Genomic DNA, 19382 nt, shown 5'->3' with positions numbered 1-19382 from the left:
TGGTTGAATGACAATAAACTTGAACTTGAGGAGAACATTGGGCAATATCTTTCATTGAACATGGTCAAAAGTTTTTATTTGGTTTTGCCACATTTTGCTGGAGCTTGCTCTTTGCAAATGATCTGCCATAATTCCTTCATTGTCTGAGCAGACTTGATGGACCCAGTGTTTTATTTCTGCTCCTATCTCTTATCTCATTTGGTCTGTTTAGGGACTCTGCCATTATCTGAATTTGTGAGGGTATATTATAGATACAGATATTTGTCAATTAATGATGGTGCTGTATTCCAACAAATGTTGCATTAAGTAAAAGCTTGTAAATTGGGAAGTGTTTCTCATTAGTTTCAGTGTAAAAACCCTGATGTCCAGAGTTGAAACATTTCAGTCAGTAAGTCCAGACATGCATTAACACATTACATTGAAATAGCAAAAAGACTATTTTATTGACAGTTAAATTATCCACTTCAAAGGTACTCACAAAGTAAAACTGGGATTCTGAGGAATTTTGACAAAACATTTAGAAGAAGGGGTGATTGTCTGGCTCCCCCCCCCCCCCCCCCATCCCAATTCCACTTTTAAGATTGTGATGAGCTAATTTTGTTTATTTTACTGGGGCATGAGACAATGGAACCCTCTTCCTCAAAAGCTGATTAGAAGCAGGTCAGTTCAAGGACCTAATGGTTATAGGTAAGCAGATATACTGAAATCTGGTCTCCCCCGCCCCCCCCCACCCCCTCGACTGAGGTATACAGAAACTATTTCTCAGAAAGTTGAGAATTTAGAGAATTTTCTTCCCACTCCGACAATAGCGGAGATCAGATCCTAATAGATTAAGATAGAGGTACACTCAAATATTTGAAAGACTGAGGATTTGAAGGTGATGAGGAACTGGCACAGAAAGAAGTTGAGTCCGACATAGATCAGCCATGAACAAATTGAATGATGGATCAGGATTAAGAGGCCTGGTGGTCTACACCTTTTCCTATTTTCTTGTATTTTTGTTTTCTTGTAGAGCATTCTAACATTTCCCTTGTATACTTTCATGGGGAGCATTCGGCCATTAACTGCTTTTTGTGTCATTACCAAACATTTCTAAATCAATGAAAACCTGTGCAACTTTTTCATTCTTTCTTCAGATTTTACTCAGAAAAATATAAGATGAATTCATCGTCAGAGTTTCATACATGTTACTAATAATCTATTTTACTCCATTTTTAGGATTCAATGTATGAAAAATCCCAGTTGAGCACAGTGCAAGAAAAAATTGCTTACCTGGCTCAAGAGGGAGAATTCCTTCAGATGCACAGTCAGCACAAGTGTGTAAAACCAACAATAGAAACCTTACAGTTTGTTGCCAGAATTCGCCTCTGTTTTGATGCTGTTTCCCAACTTCTTTGTGAAAAACAAGACACATTGGGTAATACTGTCTTTTAAGATTAAAGTAGTGTTTGTATGGAACTCATCTTTAATCATTTGAACATCTTTATTCTGACTTGATCTGTACTCAACAGATTACAAATTGCAATTGAATTTGTGTTCAGTTGGCTGGTTATTATTCTGAAAGTTTACAAATTGGACTCTATTAGTAAATCAATCCATCAGTAAATACCTCCACAATGTAGTATTGTGGGATGTTAGCAGCTCTAGTCTTAGCTACTTTATATCAGTTAGCAAAGCAGTAATAGTAATAAAGTTGTAACTATGTGGGCTGGACAAAGGATACTTCTGATAACTTCAGCTTTCATTGATTTTGTTCAGGATAAGCTCAGTTCTAACAGACAGCCATGATATTATAATTTGCTACTGTAAGAAGGAAAATGTTGGAAATAAAACAGCAGGATTGAAAGAGGATATTGATCTTTGTGCGGATATTGCCTGATCTGAGTATCTTTTAGATTTTTAGCCTTTTTTCTCAGACCTCTGCCATCTGCAGTAATTTGCCAATGAAACATGGTGAAAAATGCTTGATCAAGTTTAGTGTATAACAGTGCAATTTTCTACTTATTAACAGCTGTAATAAAGAATGAAAATAATTAATAAGCATAAATATATTCTCATTTGATATGGTTAACCCTTATGTTTTATTGATGTTGTAATTTCAGCTGAGGATTCAAAATATGTACGTGCAAAAGAAACTTTCCTGCAAAGGATTAAATGTATGATTCTCAATGGAGGAAATGATTGGTTCAAGATTTACCTTGTGCGAAAGCTGTTCTGTTTGAATGGAATTGATTTTGTCCAAGATCTTTTAAAGGATGACCAATTTTCATGGATCTTTCCCAAGAAAATTGTTAAGGAGGTATATATAATACTCTAATCATCATTAGCCAATGTAGCCCTTTTTGCTCAGCTAATGAGATTTCAGCTGGAATGCCACAGAAGCAAATGTATTGAATTAGAAACAAATGTGAAATAGAAAAAAAACATAGAGAAAGGGGGATTGCACAAAAAGAAAAAAAATATGGAAAAAATCTATTAACAGAATACATTTTTTATTTTTTCTTATAATTTATTACTTGCCACTATGGGTGTCCTTAGGTAAAACTGTTTCCTTCCAAGGCCAGAGCTGTTAAGTGAGATTGAATGACAATTTTTTTAAAGTTAAAATGGTGCTCCTGGAAGTATATTTTTAGCCATTTCACTCCATTTTTAGGATTTTGCTTATGAAAAATCCTAGTTGTGGATAGTACAAAAAATGCTTATCTAGCTGAAAAGGGAGAATTTCTCCAGATGTGCATTCAACATAAACAGATTACCATTCAAACATTAATATCATCCAAAACCTCATTCATTCTTTAATTAACTTGCACCATATGAAAATCTGTCATTGTTGTACAGGAAAAGGTAATGTTTTAGATTAGGATTTCACCAACCTTCTTACTATCACAGCTGTTGAAATTTAACAGGTAATTTGAACTGTCTTTGGGGGAAAAAAATGTAGAAGTTGATCCTTTGAACAGATTCTACTATAGTTTCTTTAATTGCAACATAGAATCCTGAGCTAGTTTATAATAAGTCAGCACTCATGTTCAGTACCATACACACAAAATGCTGGAGGAACTCAGTAGGTCAGGCAGCATCTATGTAAATAAACAAACAGTCAACGTTTTGGGCCGAGACTCTTCTTCAGGAGTGGAAAGGAAAGGAGAAGATGCCAGATTAAAAAGTGGGTGGAGAGGAAGAAGGATACCTAGAATGTGATTGGTGAAGTCAGGTGTGTAGGAAAGTTAAAGGGCTGGAGAAGAAAGAATTTGATTGGAGAGGAGAATGAACCATGGGAGAAAGAGAAGAAGAGTGGCTCCAGGGGGAGGTTAAAGGCAGGTAAGAAGATGTGAGAGCCCAGAGTGGGGTGATAGGAGAAGAGGGAAGGGGAAGGAAAAATTTTACTGGAAGGAGAAATCAATGTTTGTACCATCAGGTTGGAGGCTACTCAAAAGTAATATGAAGTGTTGCTCCTCCATCCTGAGAGTGGTCTCAGTGCAGCAAAAGAAGAGGTGATGAACTGGCATGTTGGAACAGGAATGAGGATAGGAATTAAAATGGTTGGCCAATAAGAAATTCCAGTCTTGGCAGATGGAGGGGAGGTGCTTGACAAAATGGTTCCCGAATTTATGTCGGGTATCAACAATGTAGAGGAGACTGCATTTGGAGCACTGAATACAGAAGTCACTCCTAACAGATTTGGGGCCCTTTACGGGAGCAAGGGAGGAGGTAAATGGGCAGATGTAGCTTTTTGGCTTTTGGCAGGTTTAAGTTCCAGGAGGGAGATTCTTGGGGAGGGAGGTGTTAGAAATGGACCAAGTGAAATGAAAGGACAGGGTGGAAGATGGAGGCAAATTTGTTGAAATTGATGAGCTCAGCATGGGTGCATGAAGCAGCACCAATGCATTCGTCATTGACTGATGGCATAAGCATTGATTTCTCCCAGTAAATCTTTTCACTCACCCTCCCCTCCTCTTCCATTCCCTACCCTGTGCTCTCCCCTCTTCTCCTTAGCTGCCTATAACCTCCCCTTAGTGCCCCTCCTTTTTTCCTTTCTCCCATTGTCCACTTTTCTCTAGTATCAGATTCCTCCTTCTCTAGCCCTTTACCTTTCCCACCCACCTGGCTTCATCTATCATCTTTAACTTGTCCTCCTTCCCCTCCTCCCACTTTTTTTATACTGACATCTTCCCACTTTCCTTCCAGTCCTGAAGAAGTGTTGTGTTCCAAAACATTGACTAATTGTTGATCTCCATAGATGCTGTCTGACCTGCTGAGTTCCTCCAGTATTTTGTATGTGTTGCTCTGGATTTCCAGCATCTGCAGAATCTCATATTTACTCATGTTTAGTAGTCAATTACTTGATGTGAAATGCTCTGCTGATGGAGGGAAAAGTATGCTTCATCATACTTCATCAAAAGAAGGAGACAATCAAGCCCATAACATCCATGGCACCTTCCAATACATATCATATCTGTAAATTATTCCTCTGTGTTGGCCCTATTATTCACATTCCCCTTTTACTTCCTTCTGGCCCAAAAACCTATTTTCCCCATGTGCTCCTTAAGTTTCCATTGATTCTTCTATCACTACGAACACAGAGGAATAATTTACAGATATGATATGTAGCTCATGAACAGATGACGTGCTAAAAGCGATATAGATAATAAGTTGCCACTTTTAAGAGGTTCTGGTCAACTCTTAAGAACACGGACCATAAGACACAGGAGCAGAATTAAGCCACTCAACTCATTGAGTTTGCTCTGCAATTGATGCTCATGGCCTTTGAGAGAGGGAAATCATAATTAAATGGACAAAATGTAGAAATGTATAGTGAAAAATTATTGCATAAATTCAAAAAAAATTGCTTTATCTTTTTTGGTTTACAGAGGCATCATATTGGACAAATTGATCGCTATCTTGCATGTGGCAAAGATTATCAAATGTTTCGTGATGCAGTTGCCAAAGCATTTGCTTATTGTGAGCTTAAAAGCATTGAAGAAGCTCAAAAGGTACAAGCCAGAATATATTTTTTTAAAAAAAAGGACAGAATTGACTAACATTAAATTGAAGTGAACTAGTTAAGAGCATACAAATCTAGAGTTCAATGCTGTCAAAGACAGGGTGTCAATGAACAATTTCATACATAGGGATGCTTAGTTTATATAGCGTCAAGAAATTATATACATACATGAGAGTTTTTACAGGGAAGGTTCATTAGATTGACTCCTGTTTAGGGAGTTGTACTATGAGAACAGATTGAGCAGAATGGGCCAGTACCCTCTGTATTTTCAAATATGAGATGTGATCTCACTGAAGAATCATTTTCAGAAATGGCATAATGCAATGGATAGTTGTATAGTGTATCTTTTGGTGGAAGGATCTTAAACAGAGAATAGTGTCACTGAACATCTAGATTGATGTTTCTTAAAATATCTGTGGATCTGAGTTATTAAAGGTATTTAAGGCTGAGTTACTGTAGATTTTAGGAACACAACAGAATTGGGCAGGAAATCGACTTGAGATTAAAGATCAGATCAGCTATGATCTCATTAAGTGGTGGAGAAGGTCCAAGGAACTGAATAGCCACCTCCTATTTATTACATTCATATGTTTGAAGACCAAGGACATAGTGGAGATGGCCGAGTCACGTCTGAGGTATGGGGATCTGGAAGGGACAATGGCCTCTCATCGGGTGGGGCTGGGCAGTTTCCCTTCAACCCACTTCGACAGGTTCCAGGGCAGGGACAAACACATGCTTGTCCAGGAAGAGGGGCCAGCAGCTGTCAAGGAAATGTGTACCACCAGGGTGGTAGGAATGGGGCAGCAGGGAGCTTTGGGCAAGGAGGGAGGGTGCACTGAAGTAGAAGATCTGCTCTTAACATGTGCCTGGTAGAATCCCAGCACATCAAGTTCATGATCCTGGCTGTGTATGACATCTTCCACAGTCCAACAAACCTTTTTGATTGAGGAAAAATGAGGCACCATCATATCCCCTCTACCCTGGCAGAGGGACTCTGGAGCCCTTAGCAGTTGCCCAAAAGCCCTGAGAGAAGGCCAATACCACTGGTGCTATGGCCAGGTGCTGAAGACGGTGGCAGAAATGATCTCCTTGGCCATTAACAACAGTAGGCACCTCTGCCAACCTATAGTTTTTGTCAAAGTTGGAGACCAACCACAGCTTCAGGTCCCCAGCAGAATTGCTCGGCATGCCATCTGACTGGCAACTGAAAGTGTATCTTGACAAGCAATTGAAGTTTCCTGACTTCATTGCATCATCATCCCTGAAGCCTGATGTGGTCATTCTGTCAAAAACTTCGAAGCAGGTGGTTATGGTAGAACTGACAGTTCCTTGGGAGACCAGATTGAGGGGGCATTTGAATGTAAGAAAGCCAACTGCCAGGATCTGGTACAGCAGTGCCAGTGATGGGTGGAGAGCATGATGTGAGGCTATAGAGGTGGGGTGTAGAGGTTTTGCTGACTGTTCACTGAACAGATATATCTCGGCATCAGTAGGATCAATGAAAAATGAATTATTTATTGGTTATTTCTGCTGTATATGTAATTGGATATTCTGATTTAATGTAACATTAACCAAAATAATTTTACTTTAGGTTTGCAGATGCTCCTCCAGTGAGCAAGGTATTCATATGACCCTTGCATTATTCCAGGAAATCCTCTTACTGTACACATCCAGCAACCCTAGTATCCATCCAAACAAAGATGTAAGTCTGAATAATGAGTTTGAAAAAATTAATTTCTAAAAATAATTCAGTACAATTCCTGAACCAACGTACTTGTAGATGTTTATGCTCAAAAGACATCAGAGTAAGAGAATGTTTTCTCCACGTTTGTAAGTAGTAACTGACCCAAATGTAGCATGACTGGATATGAAGTAAACTCTAAAAATCTTCAGAAATGCACATTAATGTGCCCTATCTTTGTATTTTTTCTGAGAATGTTTTTTTGTTTAGCTCATTAAAATTGATTCCAATTTAAATATTCTTCAAACTGCTTAGATTTATTTATCAGTCTTCTGGTCCTCAGTTTTGGGTTGAGTTCAATGCCATATCTGCAAGGGACAGAGTTCTTTCTTTTTCAATCTTTTTATTAAATTTCATATATAAAAAAAAACAACACATAATAATGAATAGATTACAGATTCAATAAACTTGAGATTACATTAGTAATAGGATAATAATATCCTATTAAAACATCCATCAACAAAAGGTACATAAATCAATCAAGTCTATATAAATATATATGAAAAAAAACAAAAATAATCATCGAAAAAAGAAAAAAAAATTGAAATTATATATGAGAAAAAATATATATTGAAAAAAAATACTAAACTAAAACTAACATGGGCAATAATAGCACTTTATAAATATATGAAGGTGTCAAGAAACGAACTCCGGAACTCCATACCTGAACAAGGATAAGTAGAGAAAAGGATCTGAAATAGGCCAAATTAATTCATATGAAAGTGTCGAATAAATGGTCCCCAGGTTTCTTCAAATTTAATTGAAGAATCAAAGATAGTGCTTCTGATTTTTTCCAAACTCAAATAAGAAATAGTTTGGGAAAACCACTGAAATGTAGTAGGAGGATTTACTTCTTTCCAGTTTTGTAATATAGACCTTCTGGCAATTAATGTTACAAAGGCAATCATTCGTCTGATTGAAGGGGAAAGCTGATTGCCATCTTCATTTGGTATACCGAAAATTGCAGTAATAAAATGGGGTTGTAAATCGATATTCCATACTGAGGAAATGACATCAAAAATGTCCTTCCAATAGTTATGTAAAGTGGGACATGTCCAAAACATGTGAGTCAATGAAGCCACTTCTAAGTGACATCTGTCACATTGAGGATTAATATGCGAATAAAATCGGGCAAGCTTATCTTTAGACATATAAGCTCTATGTACAATTTTAAATTGTATTAAAACATGTTTAGCACAAATAGAGGAGGAATTAACCATTTGTAAAATTTTTTCCCATTTATCTGTTGATATATTACATCGAAGTTCTTTTTCCCATTCTTGTCTAATTCTATCCGATATTTCTGGCTGTATCTTCATAATCATGTTATAAATAAAAGCTACTAATCCCTTCTGACAAGGATTAAAAGTAAAAATCAAATCTGAAAAATCCGATGGAGTTGAATTAGGAAAAGATGGAAGAATTTTATGTAAGAAATTTCTAATTTGTAAGTATCTAAAAAAATTAGATTTAGGTAATTCAAATTTGTTGGATAGTTGATCAAAAGACATCAAAGTACCTTCAAAAAAAAGATCACGAAAACATTTTATACCTTTCCTTTTCCATATACTAAAAGCTTGATCTGTCAGTGAAGGTTTAAAAAAAAAATTACATAAAATAGGGCTGTCCAGAGCAAAGTTTTTCAGATTAAAGAATTTGCGAAATTGAAACCAAATTCGTAGTGTATGTTTAACAACAGGGTTAGATATCTGTTTATTGAATTTGGCTAAATCAATAGGAAGAAAAGAACCAAGAACGGAAAATATAGAATATCCCTTAACCTCACTACATTCCAAATTTACCCACTGTGGGCACACAGGTGAATCCAAATCTAGTTTCCAGTACATTAGGTTACGAATATTATTCGCCCAATAATAGAATCTAAAGTTAGGTAAAGCTAGACCACCATCTTTTTTAGACTTTTGTAATTGCCTTTTGCTTAACCTAGGATTTTTATTTTGCCACACAAATGAGGAAATTTTTGAATCAATATTATCAAAAAAAGATTTAGGAATAAAAATTGGTAAAGCTTGGAATAAATATAAAAATTTCGGTAAAATCATCATTTTAATAGCATTAATCCGACCAACTAATGATAAAAATAAGGGAGACCATCTTGTAGTAAGTTGCTGAATTTGATGAAGCATAGGTAAAAAATTCAGTCCAAATAAATCTTTATATTTCTTGGTGATTTTTATACCTAAATAGATAAAGTTATCAGTAACAACTTTAAATGGCATCCTATCACTCAATAAAGTTTGCGCGTTTAAAGGAAATAACTCACTCTTATCTAAGTTTAACTTATAACCAGAAAAGCTACCAAATTGAGCCAACAAGGATAAAATAGCAGGAATAGACCTACTAGGATTAGAAATATATAACAACAAATCATCAGCATAAAGCGATAATTTGTATAACTTCTCATTACGGGTAATACCAAAAATATTAGGAGACTCACGAATAGCAATAGCTAAAGGTTCTAATGCAATATTAAATAATAAAGGACTTAAAGGACAACCTTGTCTCGTACCACGAGATAATTGAAAAAAAGAGGATCTATAATTATTTGTAAGAACAGAAGCAACAGGTTTATAATATATTAATTTAATCCATGATATAAAATTAGGACTAAAATTAAAGTTTCTCAATGCATTAAATAAATATATCCATTCAACTCTATCAAAGGCTTTTTCAGCATCTAATGAGATAACACATTCTGGGGTTGTAGGTGATGAAGTATAAATTATGTTAATCAATTTTCTAATATTAAAAAAGGAATACCGATTCCTAATAAAACCAGTTTGATCTTCTGAAATAATCTGTGGTAATACCTTTTCTAATCTAATGGCTAAAATTTTTGTAAGAATCTTAGAGTCTACATTTAATAATGATATAGGGCGATAAGATGCACATAAAGTAGGATCTTTATCTTTTTTAAGAATTAGAGAGATAGTAGCTTCATAAAACGATTGAGGTAGTCTCTTCTTAACAAACGCATCATTAAAGATTTCACATAGCCAAGGAGAAAGCAATAAAGAAAAAGTTTTAAAAAATTCTACAATAAAACCATCAGGACCAGGAGCTTTCCCTGAATTCATTGATGAGATAGCCTCTCTTATTTCATCCATAGAAATAGGAGCATCAAGCAAGCTACAATCTTCATCTATCAGTTTAGGAATATTCAAGTTATTAAAAAAATTATCCATCGTAAACCGGTCACCGTCAAATTCTGATTGATATAGAGATTTATAAAAATCTTGAAAAGTGTTATTGATTTCTTTATAATCAGTAGTTAAATTACCGTCTTGTTTACGAATTTTAATAATTTGTCGCTTAGTCGAAATAGCTTTTAATTGATTAGCTAACAATTTACCAGTTCGATCACTATGAATATAAAATTGAGCCCTAGTCTTAATTAATTGATTCTCAATTGAAGAAGATAATAATAAACTATGTTCCATTTGAAGCTCAACTCTCTTCTTATAAAGTTCTTTGGTAGGAGTAACGGAATAAATCTTATCAATTTCTTTAATTTTATCCACCAATAAAGCTATATCTGAATATCTTTGTTTTCTTTTACCAGCGGAATATGAAATAATTTGTCCACGAATAAAAGCCTTGAAAGAGTCCCAAAGTATTCCTTTATCAATCTCTTCATTATAGTTTGTTGAAAAAAATAAGTCAATTTGTTGTTTTATGAAGGTAATAAATTCTGGATCTTGAATCAAAGTAGCATTAAGTCTCCAAGATCTAGTATTGATAGAAGAGTCCGGAATCTTAATAGATAACTTCAAAGGCGCATGATCCGAAATAGCAATAGAATCGTATTTACAATCAATAACATCTGTTAATAAACGATGATCAATAAGGAAATAATCAATTCTAGAATAACTATGATATACATGTGAAAAAAATGAAAATTCTTTATCTTTAGGGTTCAAAAACCGCCATATTTCAGTAATTCCAGAATCAACCATAAAAGAATTAATAAGTAAAGCTGATCTATTCGGAAGAGTTCGAATAGGTTTAGATCTATCCATTGAAGGATTCAAACAACAATTAAAGTCTCCACCCATAATCAACATATATTCATTCAAATTAGGAAGAGAAGTAAATAAACGTTTAAAAAATTCAGGACAATCAAAGTTTGGAGCATAAATATTAACTAAAACAACTTTCCGATTAAAAAGTGAACCAGTTATCAACAAAAATCTACCCTGTGGATCAGAGATAATTTCATAATGTGTAAACGAAATTGAGGCGTCTATAAAAATAGACACACCCCTAATTTTAGCGGTACAATTTGAGTGAAATTGTTGCCCTTTCCAGAACCTAAAAAAACGTTGATTATCCTCCCTCCTAATATGGGTCTCCTGTGCAAAAATAATATTAGCGTTCAATCTATGGAATACTTTAAATATTTTTTTACGTTTAATCGGATGATTTAAACCATTAGTATTCCACGAGATAAAGTTAATAGATTTATCCATCATACCAATATTAATTGTGTGTATCATAAAAGGTTAAAAAGACACATAACCCACAATTTAGGAAGAAGGAAAGTTGATTCAGGAGCAACCGGAGATCCTGACACCTCAACAATATTAACAATTTAAAGTCAGCCCATAAACTAAAAGCAAAAAAATAAAAAGCAAAAGCATGAAAAAAGATCCCTCCCCCCTCCCTTTGAAAGAAAGCCAAGCGGCAGGCGCATAAACTAATACTAATATTACCCCCATTTCAAGATGGCAGCTCCATAAGAAAATTTTTTTAAGAAAAAACTATATAACACCCTAATTAAAATATAGAGTTGCAAAAAAAAAATATATATATATATATATATATATATATATACATACACATACACACACATATCAGACAAGTCAAAAAAAAACTAAAATAGTAAAACCAGAAAAATCATTAATAAAAAAAAGAACATTAAAGTTTAAAAATGTGATACACCTTTAAAAAAGAAATTCCATATTCAGATACAAAGATGACGTTTCACAAGCCAAGACTTATGGGAAGAAGAAACGACATTTTGAGAAAGCCATATTACAAAATATGAATATAAATTCAGCAATCTAATAAGAAAATTTAGTAAAAAAAGTTATCAAAATAGAATTTTTTTTTTAAAAAAAAAAGATTTAATAGACACTACAACATATATAAAAAAAAGACTAAAAAAAAAGAATTCAGAACCTTTGTTCCATTTCTAAATACTGGCAAGCAAATAAACGCTTATAAAAAGTAAAGACTTATGGGAAGAAGAAACGACATTTTGAAAAAATAATTCATTATTACAAAATACAAACGTGTATAAAAAAGGATATTATAAAAATTAAAACAGCATCTATAAGCAATAATAATAGTAAAAAAAAAGACCCAGACCCATAGTTCAAAATAAAAAGTTATAACCCAACTTCCAGGGTTAAAACTTAAAATGAAATGGCATCCTCTCTCCAAAAAAAAAATCTTCAATGTAACTCATAGTTCAAGTTGCACTAGAGGATCGATATTCTTCAACAAATTTCTTCGCTTCTTCAGGAGTGTTAAAAAAGTGTAGTCTGTTGTCGGGCAGCACAATTCTAAGCTTCGCTGGATACATTAAAGCTTGTTTAAATCCAATCGAATGAATCTCTGCCATCACTGGTTTAAAAGCGATCCTGGCTTTCATTACTTCATAGGAATAGTCCTCAACAATTCGAAATGAGTAATTTTTGTAGGAGATCATACCTTTTTTACGAGCTAACCGAATTAGAAGCTCTTTCTCACGAGGATAATGAAGGCGAACAATCACCACTCGTGGTTTATCAGGCACAGACGAAAACCTCGCAACTCTATGAGCGCGGTCGATAACAGGTTCATTTTTCAAACCTTCACCACCGAAAATTTCCCACAGTAATTTAGAGAAAAATTCAGTTAAATCACCGGACTCAACTTTTTCGGGAATTCCGATGATGCGCAAATTCTGTCTGCGAGAACGATTTTCAAGATCAGTAATTTTAAACTTATACTGATCTAAAGTTTTAGCAGTCGACTCTATCTTCTTCTCTAACACTTCAATTGTACGTGCTTTTTCACAAATTGATTGTTCAAGAGTCGTGATCTTATTTCCAAGCTGCTGAACCACTGACGCCTGCGACTGAAACTTAGTTTCAAGCGATTTAACAGCTCCTTCAAGATCGGATATTTTCGTAGTAATCCTCCTTTCCAAACTTAACAATTTACTGTCCAATTTACCTTCTAGTCTGCCTTCCAGACCCGCAAATTTAGCATCCAGTTTATTGTCCAATTTACCTTCCATACCCGCAAATTTAACATCCAGTTTAATGTCCAAAAGACCAGAAATTGCGTCGATGGATACAGGATCCTTAGCCGATTTCTTACTTGTAGCCATTTTAGGTTTGAGAAGATTAGATCAACTATTATTTTAGGAAAAAAGGGTCAATCAAAGGTAGCAACTCATATGATTAAGTTCGAAAAGATCTAATTAAAGGGTGATTATAGTTAAAAAAATAAAGAGCGCCTAAAAGGCAGATGCTTACGTCGCCATCTTGAAACTCCACCCCCCGGGACAGAGTTCTAATACGTTCAGTAGTATAGTGGTTAGTGTAACACTTTACAGCCCCAGTGTCTGGGGTTCAATTCCTGCTGTAGTCTGTAAGATATTTCTGCATTCTCCCAGTGACACATGGGTTTCCTCCGGGTGCTCTGGTTTCCTCCCACATTCCAAAATATATATATATATATGGGTCAATAGGTTAATTGGTCACATGGGTGTAACTGAGTAGTACGGGCTCATTGGGCCAGAAGCATCTATTGCTGTGCTGTATCTCTAAAATAAAAAAAAACAAGTTACTTCAGCATAGTCTGAACTGTAAAAATAAGAACTCCAGTATACCATTTATTCAAAATGATGCAGTGAAAAGACAGACCCGTTCAGAAGGAATATTTTCAGGTCTTTATGATCAAAGTTAATAAATGCTGATTTTATATTTTCAAATCCTGTTGTTGGTTGATGCAGTTGAGGGGACACCTGAATGGACAAGGACAAGGGTACATGGGACTACCATCGTCTACAAGACTCTTTCTAACTTGCACACTAATTGTTCCATCATTATCTTTCTCCCAAAACTCTAAAAATCTCTACCATTGAAATTGTTCAGAGTATCTTCACAATATATAACAGTTCAAAAAAAGGTTGGGTCACCACTGTTCTCATATGAAAATTTTGGAATGTCTCATAAAGGCTGACATTGCCACTGACATTTTTTTAAAAAAATAAGGAATTGCTGAAAGAGTGTTTTGAGAAACTCTGTGTAGTGTTTTTATAGAGTTATTGGCCTTCTGCTGTAGACGTGGTTATTAAGAAATGTATTATATGACAGCCAGATCTACTATATCAATTGAATACAGGAGCAGAAAATAGATGTTTTTTTTTTAAAAAAAAGATGTCTTTTAAGTATGAAACATTGGCAGGAATTAACCACATTTGTCATTGAAATGGATTTAAATATTGCCAAAGGCTGAGTGAAGTTGTTTCCTAATTTCTATTACGGTGCATGGAAGGGAGGAATATAGTTTTAATTTACATTCTGTTTAGTTATGTAGCACTGTGTAACTGAATACTTCTATTTTAAGTATGTTTTGTGAATTAACATTAATTTTAATGCTAAAATCAGAAATTAGGTTAGTATGCATGCTTCAGTTTTCAATTGCCAAATTCTGATTTCCTGGACATTTGAAAATGTCATTCAGTCTTTATTCTTTAGGAATTTGCTTTTTTTCCCACTAACACAGTGTTCCATTTTTCAGTTTCACAAGTGAATTTCATTTGTTGTGTTTTTCAGCAATGTGATGCTATTGAAAAGTTCATAGAGAATGGAAATCTTTTCCCCTCTGCCATGTGTAAGAACTTTGCCATTAAAATACTCAAGAATGAGATTCCTGGACTTGAGATCAATCCAGAGCTCAATAGGCTGCAGAAGACAATATTGGAGATATTCACTCACGTGGCAGCTGTCATCTTGTTCTATCAGAAAGATAACATCCTGACACCGCTAAAAGAACTATCATTTCATCCTTCTGTTATGGTGGTATGTTTATTATTTGATTAAATGTTTCAACAAGCAATCATTTTCACAAAATCTTTTTACTTGGTTAGCTTGTTAAAAGTGAAAATAATCATTTTTCTGGAATTCTAACACTTACATTTGACACAATGTAAATTGTCCTTGCAGTTACAAACTCTACAGAGAATCTTTAGAATACAAATGAAAATATTTTGTATTTCATGAAGAAAAAAACTTTACAGCAAAATGAACTTAATAGAGTTTTCCAACTTTTCACATTCTTAATTTGTAATTAGTCTTTTTTTTTCCCAATACTTCTACCTCTCTCCTGGAGGCACCACCTTCCTGGGCTCAGGTTTCATAAGTGCTGATATGCATAGAGGATGAATGTTGGGCTATTTGTCCAGAACAGTGCTGAATTAACCTAAGATAATTATTGGATCCAAATATGTAAGATTCAAGTTCTTGCTGTCGTAATCAGCTATGCCACTTTAATGTCTACTGATGTACTTATAAATAAAAATGTAACATTTCACTCTTCTTCTAAATCATTTTCACACCATTGGTAGTAATGGTTGATTTGATATGCTACAATTCTATTCATTATCTGATGCATAGAAGCCATAAAAATAAAGAAATGTACTGCTAGTTGATTTTGGCGAATCAGGTCATGTGAATTATATGTTGCCATGAAGTGATTGTCAGTTCATATGCATAACAGTCCTTTGTCTACTATTGCAACAAGAGGTTATCCCTGTCTTACCTTAAATGAGTGAATGAAGGTTTCCATTGGAATAATCAGTGTAGCAATATTGGCTGAATGTGCAAGACTCTTGTATGCTTTTAACTGTTCGTAGAATATAGAACAATACAATATTATTATATCTCAGCCCTCGATATCTGTTCAAAGGAAATTTATTATCAAGTTACCATATTGAGATTCATTTTCTTACAGATATTTACAGGGAAAAAAGAAATACAATGAAATTTTATTAAAGACTGTACATAAGCAGTCAAAAGCTGACAAACAACCAAAGTGAAAAAGAAGACAAATTGTACAAATAAAAATGATACTGAGAGCATGAGTTGTAAAGAGTCATTGAATGGGATTTTTTAGGTCATAGAATCAGTTCAAAATAGTGGTGAATGAAGTTCAGAAGCTTGATGATTGTGGGCTAGGAACTGTCCCTGAACCTAATGCTTCCATCCCTCCTTTCCTATAGTAGTAGCAAAAAAGGATGGCCTGTATGGTGGGGTCTTTGAGGATGGATGTTGTTTTCCTGTGGCAGTAGTCTATGTAGATATATTCAAAGGTTTGAGAGAGCTTTGCCAGAGATGGGCAGGGCAATAGCACTTTCTGTAGTCTTTTCCATTCTTGCACATGATTCATGTCCCTCCATTTCCTACATATCCACGTGCCTGTCCAAATACCCCTCAAAAAAACATGATTGTATCTGCACCATCACCACCCTGACAGCATATTCCAGGGTCCTATATTTACCCTGCATACCTTTTAAACTGTCCCCCATTTAAAGCTATTCCCTCTAGTTTTTAATTTCTATGCTGGAAAAAATTCTATGACTATCTATGCCTGCCATAATTTTATTTGACTTTTCACAAATCTTTCTCATCCTCCAACACATTGTTTTTTTGCATTGAATGATCCTTTTCTAATAGCTAATACTTCTTAATCCAGGTGACAACCTCTACACCCCTTCTCTACATTCTTCGTTTCATGAGGTGACCAGAATGGCACAATATAGTTCAAACACACATTATCAAAGTTTTATACAGCTCCAGCAAGACTTCTTGATTCTTGCACTCAGTGTCCTGATCAATGAATGCATGTGTGCACGTGTCTTTAGCACTCTATCCACTTGTGTTGCACATCATCTTGTATCAAGAAACTTTCTTTCTTAAAAGTTATAGCAAGATGATGGTAAGCAGTCTTTCCTTCAATTCAGTGCTGTATGGAATTGGGAAAAAAATTGCATTCAACAACTGTGATAATTTTTGACTTCTCCCTCCTGTAAGCAATAAGTGAAAATGACTAGAATCTACACAAACCTAAATACAAGTAACTGAATCATTCCCCAGATTAGCTGTACAATTGTTATCCCTGAACTGATGCTTGTCAGATTCCTGACTGAGAGAGCCCAAGAAGAGCAGCGTGAGCTGCCTCAATGACTATTGTCCAGTAGCACTCACATCTACAGGAAACAAATTTTATGACATATGCTAGTGATAGTAAATCTAATTCTGAATCGTAATCATAATTTCCTCCTGCTTTCTCTAGTTTTGAGGAGTAACCGTGAGCTTCAACTATGCTAGCGTTTTCATCATCTACACAGAAGAGTCCATGTTCAGAGTCTTACCCAGTAATGCTCCCCAGCTCTTCTCCACAACACTAGCGACCCCATTGGTACTGCTTCATGCAACCATGTCAATTGTCAATTTCATCAACTTTGCTTCCAACTTCCACCCCGCTCTTAAGTTCACTTGGTCCATTTCTGATATCTTCTTAAGCTTTGTTTGGTCAGATAGATGTTTGTATTTGAACAGGTTCCATGGGTTTTCTTTGTTTCTTGGCTGTCTGCAGGGAAAATGAATCTCAGGGCTGTGTAACTGCATACATACTTTGAATCTCAATTCGTTCATCTCTGCTACATATTTTCCCAGGATGAGGCGTTCCTTTTCAGGACATCAGAGATGTCCTCCTTCAAAGAATGCGTTCTTCCTTCCTCCACCATTGATGCTGCCCTAACCCACATCTGCTCCATTTCCTGAAGCTCTGCACACACCCCATCTTCCTGCCGCCTTAACAGATATAGAGTTCCTCTTGTCCTTACCAACCACCCCATGTAACACATCATTCTTCACAGCTTCCGCCATCTCCAAGGGTCCTACCACAAAACACATCTTTACCTCCCGCTCTACTCTCTGCTTTTGGCAGGGATCTCTCCCTCAGTGATTCCCTTATTCATTAGTCCGTCCCCACTAACGTCCCTCACAGCACTTATTCCTGCAAGCAGCCGAAGTGCTACACCTGTCCATTCACCTTCTCCTTCACCTCTATTCAGGGCCATAAACAGTCTGAGTGAAGGAACATTTCACCTGCAAGTCTGCTTGAGTCCTCTGTTGCACCCAGTGCTTCCAATGCAGCCTCCTCTACATTGGTAAGACCTGTCATAAATTGGTCGACTGCTTTGTCGAGCACCTGTCCATCTGCCAAAAGTGGAAGTTCTGCTAGCCCAACATTTTAATTCCAATTCCCATTCCCATTCCAACTTATTGGTCCATAGCTGCCTCTTGTGCTATAGTGAGGCCACCCTCAGGGTGGAAGAGCAACACCTTGTATTCCATCTGGGTAGCCTCTAACCTGATGGTATGTATATCAATTTCTCCTTATGATTTAAAAAAAAATTCCTTCATCCTCCCCTCCTCTTCTATTCCTCACACTGGCCTCTTATCACTTCACACTTGCTTATCACCTCCCCCTGGTGCCCCTCCTCCTTCCTTTTCTCCTATGGTCCACTGTACTCTCCTATCAGATTCCCTCATCGCCTGCCTTTCCTACCCACCTGGCTTCACCTATCACCTTCCAGCTATCCTTCTTCCCCTCTTTCCCCCTCCCCACCGGGCATCTTCCCCATTCCTTCCCAGTCCTGAAGAAGATTCTCAGCCTGAAACGTTGACTGTTTATTCATTTCCATTGATGCTGCATGACATACTGAGTTCCTCTAGCATTTTGTGCATTTTGCTTTGGATTTCCAGCATTTTGCAGAATTTCTTGTCTTCTTAATTTTATATTCAGTAAAAGCTGAATCATTGGTACAAACATATGGATGGTGCACATTCTTAGCTGCATCTTGAACGAAGTATCTGGTTTCAGCATCTGTCAGTTATTGGCACTTAATACAGATTTGGGGTCTCCCAACCTGTGGTGAACTTCATCCTTGTTTTGATATCCCTTTCCTTTTATCAATGTCTATTTCTTATGAATTCCATATCAAGCATTTGGTGATCTGTCTTGGGATTTGGCTCGGACTTTTAAACTGCATACTAAAAGTTGAACAGATGAAGGGTCCAGATCTTGAACTTGTTTCCAGCACTGCAGGCATTTCTTAGAATTTCTGTCCATTTTTACCAATTAATTTATCATGTGCAAAGCATTTTGTTCTGGGCAGAATGAAGCATAATGCAAAGACTCACCTTACAGGGATATAAATTACAACTATGTTTAACTCTGCTAAAAGGACACTTGCTGATTTAATCCTTTTTCTCCAATGTACATTTAGAAAGCATTCTTACCAACAATGCCTGAAGATATGGTCATGGAAGCCAAGGGGTGGAATGGTTTGCAGTCATTTAAATGGTATGGTAAGTAATCAATTCAGTCCTTGAGTGCAGTTATACTTTTAAAACATTTTAATTTTAAGCAATCATTAACAAATGCCTTTTTTTCTTCCCAGAATGCAAAAATGGACATCCTTGTATTGTAGGAGAGGTAAAATCTGTTTTACTTTCTCTGCGTTTCGTTTTGAACTGGCAAATATATTAA

General features: G+C 35.8%; 1 protein-coding gene across 1 annotated transcript in view; it reads left to right on the top strand.

Annotated features, from left to right (window-relative positions):
- The window catches only part of rnf213a (ring finger protein 213a), a 218203-nt gene that overhangs the window by 169397 nt on the left and 29424 nt on the right, over window positions 1-19382 (top strand). The window contains exons 46-52 of the mRNA XM_059948403.1: window positions 1219-1417; window positions 2103-2299; window positions 4872-4994; window positions 6597-6707; window positions 14600-14845; window positions 19120-19201; window positions 19294-19328. Coding sequence (XP_059804386.1) covers window positions 1219-1417; window positions 2103-2299; window positions 4872-4994; window positions 6597-6707; window positions 14600-14845; window positions 19120-19201; window positions 19294-19328 — 993 coding nt within the window. The remainder of the gene's footprint in view (window positions 1-1218; window positions 1418-2102; window positions 2300-4871; window positions 4995-6596; window positions 6708-14599; window positions 14846-19119; window positions 19202-19293; window positions 19329-19382) is intronic.

Source organism: Hypanus sabinus, chromosome 23 (assembly GCF_030144855.1).
Source record: "Hypanus sabinus isolate sHypSab1 chromosome 23, sHypSab1.hap1, whole genome shotgun sequence".
Classification (NCBI taxonomy): Eukaryota; Metazoa; Chordata; class Chondrichthyes; order Myliobatiformes; family Dasyatidae; genus Hypanus; species Hypanus sabinus.
The sequence above is the reverse complement of the archived record's forward strand: the minus strand, read 5'-3'. Positions and strand labels throughout refer to the sequence as shown.